General features: G+C 38.0%; 1 protein-coding gene across 4 annotated transcripts in view; it reads left to right on the top strand.

Annotated features, from left to right (window-relative positions):
* PRKCA (protein kinase C alpha) overlaps positions 1-12,893 on the top strand; it is a 158,546-nt gene that overhangs the window by 54,989 nt on the left and 90,664 nt on the right. For all 4 annotated transcript variants that reach the window (XR_012778098.1, XM_075518592.1, XM_075518590.1 and 1 more), the window contains exon 3: positions 5,610-5,692. Coding sequence is in view for 3 of the 4 variants with exons in the window: in XM_075518592.1 (XP_075374707.1) it covers positions 5,610-5,692 (83 nt within the window). In the remaining variant the exon portion in view is untranslated. The remainder of the gene's footprint in view (positions 1-5,609; positions 5,693-12,893) is intronic.

The raw sequence follows: 12,893 nt of genomic DNA, 5'->3' as shown, positions 1-12,893 counted from the left end.
GAGGTTTGCGGAAACTGCAATGAAAATAAAGATAATCCATGAAGCAAGCAATGTGTAGCACTGCGCAGATTAGTGCTGTAAAGGTGCTGTGTGACCCAGTGGTGTTACAAAAGAGCTTTAAGAAGCTTAGTAACAGGTTAAGGAGATGGGGAGAGACGGTTGTTTTTCGTACGGACTGGAACAGACTGTATCTCGCTGGGCTGTAGACTGTTCTAGTGAGAAAGGTGTTGTAAATGCCAAGTGGAAAGATTGCATGTAGCCGTTGTAAGCGTTGTAAGCGTTAGCCTGGGTACTCTCTTGAGGTAGCACTCTCTTCTAGATGGGGTGAAACATTGGCAGAAAAACTAGCTGATGTGTTATAAATTATATATGTTGAAAAAGTTAGGGTAATGTAGTTTTTAAAAATTCCCTGTGGATTCAGTATGCTAATAACATTGAAAGGTAGCGCATCTTCTGACTTGTGTTTGTTTTAGAATCTACAGCCTTGTTTATATTTAATATAAAAGGGATTTTCATTATTTTTTTTACAAGTTATAATCATATTCAGAAAAGGAGCAAGACAAGGATTGCTAAATCCTATTTCTTAATTGTTACACTTCTTGCTCTGGAAATATTCCCTGTTCCTGAGTTTAATCCATTCCTAGTAAATTTATTTAAACAGTACTTCTTATTTAAATAACAAATGTAGTTGATATTTAAATGATTTGTCTATTTTGAAGTAGTACCCTATTTCTGTTTAATGTAATTGCTATATTTAATCTTAGAATGAACTAATGCATGCCATGTGACAAATTCATTCATTGCTTGGTGTTGTGCAGAAAACACAAGTCAGCCAGTACCGTGGGCCCCATGGGGAAATTCTGTGGCCTCACTGAAAATGCAAAGCATGTGAAACAGCAACGTAAAAATTATGCAGCACTCCAAGCTACTGTAGAGGCCCTTAAAGTTCTCTAGGATACTCTGAGAGTAATTTTGTGCGTGTTATACTTCTGTTGTAACTCCTTAGTCCAATTCAGAATCAGTTCTTGTTCAAAACCCAACAACAAAACCCAAAAGCAGAAACCCAACAACAAACATTGAGTGTACGCAGAGTAATTTCCCTACTGCTGCCGACCAGACCTCTTCTACCACTTCCTTTGGAAGAATCAATACTTGAAACCTAGAAACAAATTATGTAGGCAAGAATATGTATACCTGTTGTTGGGCAACTAATTATGTCATAACAGCAGAGCCCCAGCTTTAAAGTTTGTTTAGACGGGAAGATAATACATGATTTTTACGGCAGTTAAGATTTTATAAATTTAACATTTGAGTTGGGAGAATAGTCTTGACCACTACAAAAATGAGTCAAAGATGACTTGAAAAAACCACTGATTTCTCTATAGATGATAACTGGCAGTTCAGTTAGACTCTTTTAGAAATGTATTCTCTCTGCCCTTTAGGTTTCCAGCTTAATTTGTTTTACTGAATAAATAAATACCATGGTTAGTAGAGAGATTCATGTCTATTGGAAAGGCTCATCTAACCTGTTGTTTTTCTTCCAAAAGTGTGAGTATAAAAGTGATTTTAAAAAAATATCTGTTGGACTTTTCTAATAATTCCAATTTGTAAAGTATATGACTGTTGTGGTATTTTTACCCCTAATTCGTTGGAATGCTTGTGGCTGTAGAGCTCTTCAGACACATGGCTAAATGATGTGTGGGTGACTGGGGCTCAACAATGGCTTTTCTCCTTTATAGATCATCTAATAGAGAAGATTGGTTCTGTTATTTATTATTGTAATATTTCATTTCTGTCTCACCAGTCTGTCTCATATGTGAAAGCTACTAGTAACAGTATTTTTTAGCAGATAACTCTCACCCGACAATATATCATTATAACCTTCGCACATCACATAATTTAGAAAACAGTTTGAAATTTATGGCAGGGCCTTGTAACTCTAAATGACTGATGACTATATATATATTATTAATAACAACATGTTTTTCTCAGTACTGTGCACTGACGGAGAAGTGTTGGATAGAATGAATTGCCCTCCGTTATGTATCATAAATCCCACAAATCATGTAGTCCTCTTCTGCTTGCTTGTTCTGAGAATGCATTGAGCGCTCCTTACCACGTTCTTCCTTGTTCTCCTGATATCCATTTAGCATGGTCTGCTCTCTGTAGCACTGCTGGGAGGATGGAGGGCAAGGGATCAGCCTGGTAGATGCAGCGTGCCAGTGGAGAACTAGCAGTTAGTCTGGTTTTACAACACAAGGCCTGCTCTGTTCGCTCCCTTCCTCCCTGTGCCCTCCCCGCACCCCCCCCCTGGGTTGCTGAGAGAGGATTTGTCTCCAGCACGTCCAGAGCTGGAAAGGATGGAAGCTCACAACCATATTATATATACCTCAGATCAAAGTCACGCTGTCAAAACATGAAAATACTTCAATAATTTTCTTTTTAATTTTAACTGTCAGCCTCGAGATACCACTTGCTCTCAAGCTACTGTGCATAATGTGTGCCAGCTCGCTTCTACTTATACCCTTGTTAAAATGTAAAGCAACAAATTTCCTGGCAGTCTCTGCAAAGTAGTGTAATATAACTTTCATTACAAGAAGGTGGTGAACATAATGTGACTTCTCAACAGCTGCAATAAGTGATGTGAAGCTATTAACATCTTTTCAAAACAAGTAACAAGTGAGAGGTTATTTTTCATCTCTATTCCTAAAAAAATGGCATGTTATTTTAAGTGGATAACATTTTGTTTGCGCTTGTCTGAACTAAGTACATGAATTCTCTAGCTCTGTGTTGCTTTGTGAAATTAAGAAAACTTTAAAAACTAAAGCTAAAATACACGCGAATGGCTGGATTTCAAAATGAAAATTTGGATGTTAAATTTTATGTGTGGAAATGGTGGCTGCTAACAAGGGATTTTAGTTCACCCTTATCCTTTTCCCTTTAGATTTATGATTCCACGAGAGTTGCCTATTCCATTGTTTATTTTTATGTCAAACTATTTGGTCTCATTTGAGTATTCTCAAAAGGCGAGACAGGTCTGATGCTTTTGAATGGCTTCCAAAGGAACCAAGTTCTTTGGAGTTAGGTAAACCCATTACAAATAGAAATGGGAAATAAAGGAAAAAGAATTGAGACTGTCGGTGTTGAGGTGCACACAACAGTCGATTAGTAGGCTGAACAGAAAGGTTTTTAAAAGTTCAGTAGTCAATATTGCTAATTGAAGCCTTAATAAGTGACGGGTTTTGAGGTGTAGCTTAAAGTCCAAAAGGACAAATGCTGTCTGGTTTACTTATTTTGGCAGCTGAATTGGAGTTTCCATTGTAGTGTGATTAGCATCGTTTTCACGGAAGTTAGTAGCTACAGTTCATAACCACAGAACGAGGCTGTAGCAAAGAGCAGCACTGTTTTTCCTACGTATCTATCTTGACACTTATGATATACCATATTAAAAACAAGGTCAACATTGTCTCTAGTTGAATGAATTCTTTAACACTCCATGAGAGGCTGTCAACTCCGAGATAGGACGTGACTATGTATTTCATAAATATTGCCCAGAATAGATGCTCAAATATGCAGAGTTTTTGTACCGTACACTCTTGCTGAATAAAGGCAGAGTTGGACTAGCCAGTCTAAGATCCTAATTTGAAAGGCAGGCATCAAGTGAAGCAGCTCAGTTCTACAAGCTTTCCAGAGATATTTCTCAGATCTTTTGCATAGATTATTATGTTGTATTTTGCAACTGTATGATCACTGCATACAAAAGTAATTAGTTAACTTTTTGTTTTCTGAAGGATGTAACAGGATTATTTTTTTATGTGATTTACTCCTGCAAGCATGAATCAGGCTATTGTCTTCAAGAGTGGAAGGTTTGGAACCAAAAATACAAATTGGAAGTGAAACATTTTTCAGCTGCAAGTAATATTAATAGTAGTTGCCACTTAATGGTCATTCAGTTGGTAGAAACAAACCATCGAAATGATAATTGTAGGATTCATTGGGATTTAGATTGATTAAGAAACTAGACGACCAAGTAGGCAGCATACATTGAGGCAGAACTCTGGCTTATGTGAAGTCGGCAGAGCTTATCTGGAATCAGTGGAGCAAAGCCCATTTTACTCCATTTGCCCAAAGAATAAACATATGCCATGTCAGAAATAGAACCGTTGGAAACAATTGCTGCATGAGATGATGATGGAAAAGAGCTGGAGAAAGATAAATCAGGGTGATTAGACTTCTTTAAAGCCAGACGGCTGACTTAAGGATGTAAATGAGGCCAGCCTGGCATTATGGTGGAACCATCGTTGTATGCTGCAATGACGTGAAGGTGCACCTGATAACACCTTTCTCAGCTCTCTTCATTAGGTGAAAGAAATTCATACACATTCTAAATGGGAAAGAGAACTGTTAAAGGTGTCTCATGAAATGAGCTGTTTAGAAAAATTGAGATAATTAATTTGGTTTCCACTGAAGTTGAGGAAATTCAGTGTTTACAATTGCCAATCAATTGAAATCTATTTTATTCTTTAGAAGTGTCCTTTGAAATAGTGTATTTTTATGTATTGGAAATGCAAAATTTGGAGTGTTCAGGGAATGTACTATCTGTAAAGAAATTGTGAATTACTTTTGAATCGTTTCATTATAACCTCCCAACTCATTGCTTGATGGTATGGTGTTTATTTCAAGATTTTCACAATCTCAAATTGTGAGAACAATAGATTGTTCTGTTTTGTTGAAATGTGGACCAATTTTGAAATATCTGAACTAAGCTTAACATTAAGAAAGAACCTGTAGTGAGGGTGAAAAGCTAAAACACCTGCTTCTCAAAGTAAGCGCGCTCAAGCAAATTGTTCTTTTTATGTGGTTTGGGGGCACATGTATGACCTATGCTGTGTGACAACCTATAGCCTCGGTGACGTGACATAATTAAATTAAAATAAGCTTTCCTTATCTCAGAAAGAAAAAGTTCTTTCAGATCATTCATAAATTTTAAATGGGAGTCATACTGTAATCAGGAGCTAATTTTCTTTTCCCATTATCTCCTGCCATTCTGTGATATGAGAACACTTTGTTCTCTCCAGCAGTCTTCACTCAGAGCTTTGGTTTCTCACAGAAGTAATTAACTAGTAAAGACACTGGATCTTCGTAGACATCTTCACCAAGGCATGCAGGTGAACAAATCCCATACCCAAGGATGGGTTTCATTCCAGCTTAACGTTCCCCACGTCTGCCTCCTGCTCTTGCCTGAATGCACATTGGCAGTTCCTCTTACAGATAGGGATTTAGATTCAGGAAACGCGGCTTCATAGAATTGTTCACCCCATGCTATATTTTAACACTATGGACTGTGTTAGACATTAAGAATTTATCAGTGTATAGAGACTTTCGATTTTGAAATGTGCATGCTTATCTGCTCTTTAATTACATTGCTTACTTGATGTCTGCCTTTCTTGTGTGTCTTTATTTAACATTAGGCTCTGCTTTCTTTCATCGACTTACAGGTGAAATATTTGACTATACGTTTTATTTCCTCTGTAATTATATTTGTTACAACAGGAAAAAAAACCCCACACCTGTGCCATTCTAACTGTCGGTTTCCCTTTTCTTACTAGTTTGCTGTTTTGTGGTTCATAAGAGATGCCATGAGTTTGTTACCTTCTCTTGTCCTGGGGCCGACAAGGGACCTGACACTGATGTAAGTACACTGACATTTAATATGTCGCTTTTACGCAGAGTTCTGTGGTGTTGCACCTAACTGTGAGAATGCATTGCAAACAGTATCAGTAGGCTCTTTATGACAGATAATTGTAGTCCTAGCAGTTTTTAACAGTTCTGCAGTGAATATTTTTGGACTTTAAAGATCTATTTTTGATAAGAAAAGTAACCATGAATGTGTGACCGAGATCAATATCCCTCAGAATGTGACAACCCTGAGGTGTTTACCCAAGCACAAAGTCAGCTTTTTATTTTTGTTTGCTTTATGTTGGATGTATTTGATATTAACAATTCCTATGGAAGGCTGAGGCTTTTTCTGAGCTTCTTACCTCAAGGTATAACTTCAGAGTTGACTCTGGTCCTTGTTCTCTCTACACACAAGGACCTACAGATGACGATTAGATGACAGTCTAATCTTGAGCCAGCTGACTTATCCAAGAGAGGTTTTTGAAGCAATTGTATCCATGCTTGAGCTAGCGTACCAGTCAGGATACATGCAGTCTACCTTGCTCTGTCAATACTTCTATATACGTAGCATTTTTGGTCAACAACTAGTTTTTACTTTCAACACATCTGCCTACATGGGGAGACTCATGGGCAAGAATTTTGTGTCACCCTGCTGAAATAATAAACTAATCTTGTTTGTTCACGTAAAAATAGCATTTCTTTGGGTTTTATAAATTCCACTTTACAGTGAAGTAATTTAACATCTGCTTACGGGAACAATACATTCCAAGTGTTCTTTGTCTGAACGGCTCTGTTTTGTTTCTTATAACATATTCATGCTCTAGATTGTAGGCTATTATCTCTTCTGATGAGATGCACCAGAAGACTTTTCTTGCTAGGTTTAATGAGCTTCTCATGAATTGTTTTAATATGCTAGCCATGAGATCAATGAACAATATATGGCAGAAGCCGCAAGGGGTTTTGGAACATTTGAGATGTTAAAAAGTTTTCTTATTTTTAAATTTAAATACAGGGAAATGTCCAAGAACTGAGAAGAATTTTAAAAAGTTTATTTTTTAAACATTTCACATAATCTAAATTTAGGTACATAAGAAAAATGCTTAAGTTGGGAGTGTAGTTACCCTATTCAGTTTCTCCTGTTTAGCTGATAGAGATAGTCACTGCCAGAGAGCAAACCAGGTCTCGGGTGTCCTCAGTCGTGCCTGTGGTTGGTCTTTCTCCACTGGTCACGGAGAGAGTTGAGCGGGGGTGAGATCTGACAGTCTTGTGGCAGCACACTGAAGTTGGTGGCAGAAACACTGCTGTCCTCAACATCCGTCTCGTCTCTTCCTGACTTTCCCCCTGCCCCCTCCCCACTTATGGAGAGGTGACCCTCTCGTGAGTCTGCTCTTGGAGAGTACCTTTCCCCACAGATCGCCTAGCTTCAATTACTACTACTTTGGCAACTGCTTACAATGGAAGAAGCTTCACAGTACTTGAAATATCATTGCTAAAATCAACTGAATGATATTAAAAATATAGCTGTAACTGAAGCCTTTCTTTTCGCCTTTCCGTCTTTTTCCATATTCAGTTCTGGTAACTCATGAAATGCTCCGGTATTTCATTTATATCTGTATCTCCAGCTGTCTTTTTCTTCCTATTCACCTTTTTTGCACTTAGCTCCTCATCTCAAATTTTCTTCGTCTTTCATCAGCTGCTCCTGCTGCAGTCCTGGTTACTTGTTGCCATTTAAGAGCCACGACGCCCCAAAAGAGCATTGCTCCAACAGCGAGATTCAGAGTATCTAAGCTAAGGGCCCTGCTAGGTATGGATGCAGCCACCAGAAGTTAAGGACACCCATGGATCAAGTCAGGGAGTAAGATTCAAGACGTCAGGATTCGAGCACGGAGCCGTTACATTGATTACCTGTGCAAAGAACATGGATATTGCCAGAGGCTCATTAAGCATGTTGAATGGACGAGGGCGTAGGAAATGCCAGGGCAGCCACGATGCATTCCTCAGGAGTTTTGACAGTTATTCAGGGCTGTACATAAAGCATCTTTTTCCACTTACCATAGAGCACAGCTTTCTTCAAGAATGTCACTTAACTGAGCTGAGGTCAATTTTTATGACAGAAGTCAAAGGAAGAGACTTACTTTTGGCAATAACGTAGTAGTTAGAGCCCTCACTTGGAAGCCAATGCAGAGGCTTACAGGCATTCACAGAGCCTCTCTGTAATGCAGGAAGGAAGCCAGTCCACAGTCTGGCTTTGCTCATAGCGTTCCTTAGGGCATTTTATCAGAGACTCTACTATTAAAACAATCATGAAGGCAGGAACAAGAAACCAAAATTATTCTTCATACCCTTCCTTTTCTGAAAGTTCTTGAATTCTTTAAGCTTTGAAAGGCACTGTGGAGATTGGCCCTGTCTATATAGCGTAACAGTTAAAGTGGTCTTTTGGAGTTCGGAAGTTGTGGATTTGAAGTGCCTTGAGCTACAGAAAGGGTAAAATCCAGGTCTCTCCTGTCCGGGTGAGTGTTCTTGTCACTAAACTAACTTACAAAAGGTAGGTGGCAACACCTACTCTCTCCCCATCTCCTCTTGCTAAAAGAAAGCAGCCATAGCTGCTACTGCTTGTTGCTGTCCAGATGACTTCAGGTATAGTCGACCCATTGGTATCCCACTGGATGGTGTTTGGGTGATTCTCTGGATTTGGTACTTCTCCATACACCTCCTATGTTGTGTACGTGGGCAGTGCCAGTACCAGCGTTGCACTGCGCTGTCTGCTGCAGGACCTGCTTTCCTAGGAACTCTTACCTGCAGTTTGTTAGGCAACAATGGACATCGGGGGTGAGTTAGTGTTATTACCAAACTGAGCAGAGGTCGCCGTGACCAGATGTAAGCCAGGGCAGGCACTAGTGCTGGAGTCACGCTGATGTGTGTGTCTGTAGCTGGTTTAGCAGCCGTCAGGCTGGGTGAAATGCAGCTTCGCTGATGTCAGTGGCAAAATACCTGTAGAGCGTCAAAGGGGCCAGAATTTCAGCAACAGTCTGAGCGATTAAACAATGTCTGTTGAATTACTCATTTTCTAAATATCGTTCATACCTACAAGCCGTATCTTGCTGATTTGCTTTGGTCAGTCCTAAAACACAAGTAGAATAAAACAATTAAATCTAGTTTTATCTTAGTGCTCACTGGTGATATAAGATGTTAAGGAAAGTTATTGGTGATTGACAGTTTTGGTGGTGGCGGTCATGAGTGGGTCTTCTAGATCTATAACGAATGGTTTGACTCTTGAAAGTGTTCTTGATTATTTTTTTGAAACACGGGTTCTTGAGAGTTTTTCTTCTAAAGTTCATAAATGAGAACACACATTTGCGTGTGAGACCATTTAATTTTATTGAGAATTTCTTCATGGTTATAGAATCTGTTATGTGGCAGGTTGTTAATAGTCTTTAACATTGCTGACTGCATTTCGTGATTTGTTTTTTTGGCCTTGGTGATTAAATAAATCAGCCTAATGCCTTATTTTAGAATTGGGTTACCAAATGATCATTTTCAATATTTACACAGAAGTGATATCTCAAAAACACTTGGAAGATTAAAAGCTAACAGAAAATAAATATGTTTTATTAAAATTGTGCTACATTAGTGGGTCCTATTACACAAAGAGGATTGTAGAATGTTATACTTTAATTTAGTGAAATGTTTGACTATAATGTCTACCCTTTTACAATTCAGTAACTTATTTCTATCCGAGTTAGTACAAGCTTCATTCTGAAATGTAGTGTGCTGTAAAGCTTATCATAATATCTAGCAGATTTTTAAATATTAAAAAGTCCTTTTCTAAATTATTTCATGCAGGTGCCCAATTAATTTGCATACTCAAATTCTCCAGTGTCTTTGCATGATGTAGCCTGTCCATTAATTGTAACATTGCCATTAATAAAATGAAAATTTCCAGAGCAATAACTATAAATTATAATAATTATCTATTATAGTATTATTTATTATGTATTATAATAATTTTAAATTATCATGCACTGTCCTTTTAGCATAAATGAGGCAATCCTTACACATACATCATTAGAATAGTTATCAGTTAAATTTGTTTTGCTTAGTAAGGAGAATCCGAAGTCTAACAGCCAGGTGGGTGCCCTGCAATGGGTGACAGTCAAGGTTAGAATGCAAAACATTTCAATATACAAAACATTTCCCACTCGGAAACGAAACTGCCTGTAGCGGCGGAGGGAGGCATTTCTTGCAGGCGGCTCCTGCAGGTGAGCGTTCACAAACGTCCCTGCTGAGGCCTGAGGTATCTAGGACAGGATGGCAAGGACTTATTTATAGATGTGGCCTGAGGCAAGATAGTATGGCACTCGCGCTACGTGCCTCCGGGGATACGGAGGGTTTCTGAGCAGTGGGGTTTGTTAGTCGGTTAGGAAGACTCCAAAGGGGAGGAAAGCCGGAATTTTTAGAAACTTCATTCCGACTTTCATGAAAGCTAAGTGTCTACCTGTGGCTAAAGGGCGAGGTCGAAGTATATCTTTAAAATAATGCTCTTTTGAAAGAGAGAATTGAACTACTTTAAAAATACATTGTGTACAGAGAGATTTCTATCACGTAGTTATTTCCAAAGCTCTTTGTAACATTTTTTGGCTGCAGCAATCCCCTGCAGAAAGGGGAGCTCCACTGACGGTTTTAGTAAGTTGTCTAAATATATTGAACAGTTGCAACAAAAGTTACTTTTTAATTTCTAGATATTTAAATACAGTCAAAACAACAACAGAGGTTTCAGACCGTACTATCCACAGCTCTTTTCTTATTTCCTAGCCTTTCTTACATGCCATATAGCTAAATATTTAATAAATTTTGACTACTCAGCTGTATAAAAGCCCCGTGGCCTGTATCATGCTAAAAATAGTGGTGTAGAAATATTGTCTCCTCGTGTAGCATTTTTATTTGCTACAGCACTCTATTGCTGTAAAAGAGGGAATAAATTATTTTTATTACTTTAAAATTAAATGCCTTAAAGGTGAGTGTCAAAAGAGACAAAAGCTTAAAATTGCCCTCTTTTTGCTTTACTCAGACTAGCTGAAACGTGAGGTTGAAAGGTCTGTGTTTGTGCCAAAAGGAAAATAATACTTGTGAATAAAGTGCTTGTCCTTGACTAGTACTGAAATGATGGTGTCTGGGGAACAATATCCTCTTTCAGATGAAGTAAGAATTCACACAATCAAAAAATTTTATATTTCCTTAATATTTAGCAGGGTGTGAGCTCTGGTGTCTTAGCAAAATACCAACTCAGGAAGTTATTTTGCTGCTATCTAATGGCTCTCTGTAGTTTGAATGGAAATTATTCATCTCCCCTTCATGGCCAACTCTTTTATGGCGATGCTATTGAGTACAATTTAACAGCTCCTGCTGCTATTATACTCTAAAGTTACATGAAGCATCATCTCCAGTTCAGATGCTTGTTTTTGGAAGGTTCCTCAGTGTTCATAAAAACTATTTTAATTCATTGATGAAATGCTTTAAAACTCGAGTAAATTACTGTAAAAATGTAAGAGCAACCTCAAAAATTGACTGCTGCTGCAACTAGCTTTAAGATGAGTTTAATATTAAGGAATAACTAGTCAAGTTTCTTTCAGAAAGGATACTTCAAAATTGAGAGTTAAATCTTTGTTCCCTTTGTTAACAGAATGTAGTGACCAGAAAGTGTTTTCAAACTGCAGGTGATTTATTAAAATGTTCCCAATTCCACGCCACATAGAATTAAAAAAAAAATCACCAGTAATTTAAAATAGCATTTGACTGTATTAGTTTTTTTCAGTGTGAGTTCATAAAATGTAATATAGAGTGCACAAGAACTCAGACATCACCGTCTCTGAATCAGCACTATTTTCCTTTCAGATTACAATAATATAGGATCCAAAGGAGGTTTATGAGCAAAATAAATAGCTAGAAATTAAAAAGTGAAAAAAAAATCTAAATGAGAGCAAGTGACTGTACAGTCAAGGGAGATTAAATCTGACTTTGCTTCTCGGAATTGCAGTGAGTTCTTAATATTTAAGCACCTAGAAGAGAATGGATTTATCAGATACAGATGTGGGCTTATGCAAAATGAAACAGCAAAGCCATCTCATCCCATTTGGCAGGGTAACTGACCTCGTGGATGTTGAAGGTGACATATATGGAAAAGATTTTAAAGTCGATAAGCCTCTTGATATTGAAATTATTTGGGAGCTTTATTATCTTAAGCACATTTGAAAAATCAGTCTAAATTTGAACAACTGTGAGGTTCTGTGGGATGCTGCAGGAGTTGAATATTTTCATCAGTGGCTTGGATGTTGGAATAACGTTTAGCTATACCATTTGCAGTTGACAGTAGGGAGGGCTTACAAGAACTAGAGGACAATATTTAAGTTCAGAATTTTTTTTCATGTATTAAGATACAATTTAATAAAACAAATGAAAAAAAAATCACACTTGAGAGGGGAAAAAAAAAATCCATGTAAACTGATTGTGAAGGCACCAGTGCAGAAGAAAATGAAGCAGGTCTTTTAGTGGGTCATAAACTCAATACTGGCCAACAGTGCACCTCTGGTACAAAGGCGATGAATTTCCTGCAGCGATATGTTAGAAATTATTATTACTCTTCTAGTGAGATGTTTCATGTAGAATTCTGCAGCTTTTCTGGAGAGGAATTTAGAAAAGAACTAAAATGTTAAAGGTCTTTAAAGCATGACCTTTGAATATTTTCCATGTCTGTTAAGTTGTAACCAGGTATCATACAGGCAGCTTGTGGCAAGGGAGAATTAACTACCTAGCTGTGAAGTTTTTAGGTGTAACGATGGGTAACTGCTGCAATGGGTTACCAAAAGAAGTAATTAAGATTTTTGTTTTGGGGTTTACTTCTCGAAACAGTGCTGTAGGTATTATCTCTGCCCTCACCAGACCTAGAGGAGAGGCGAGAAGAGTCCTGTAAGGCTCCATCATGCTTTTCATTTTATGGTTTATATGATTTTAAAGTTGGGAGGAGAAAGACTGAACCTCAAACATTCATATGCAGGGGGACCAGTGGAAAATTATCATTTGTAAATGAGTCCAGGAGTCCAGTACGACATCAGTGAGCTCGGGTATGGCGTTAGGCTTGGAGCGATGCTTATGTCCACATTTACTGTTGAGTTTGATAGCTGTGGTTGTGATACAAATGATATGAAGGATCACAGGAT

This window comes from Mycteria americana, chromosome 16 (genome assembly GCF_035582795.1).
Source record: "Mycteria americana isolate JAX WOST 10 ecotype Jacksonville Zoo and Gardens chromosome 16, USCA_MyAme_1.0, whole genome shotgun sequence".
Lineage (NCBI taxonomy): Eukaryota > Metazoa > Chordata > Aves > Ciconiiformes > Ciconiidae > Mycteria > Mycteria americana.
The sequence above is the reverse complement of the archived record's forward strand: the minus strand, read 5'-3'. Positions and strand labels throughout refer to the sequence as shown.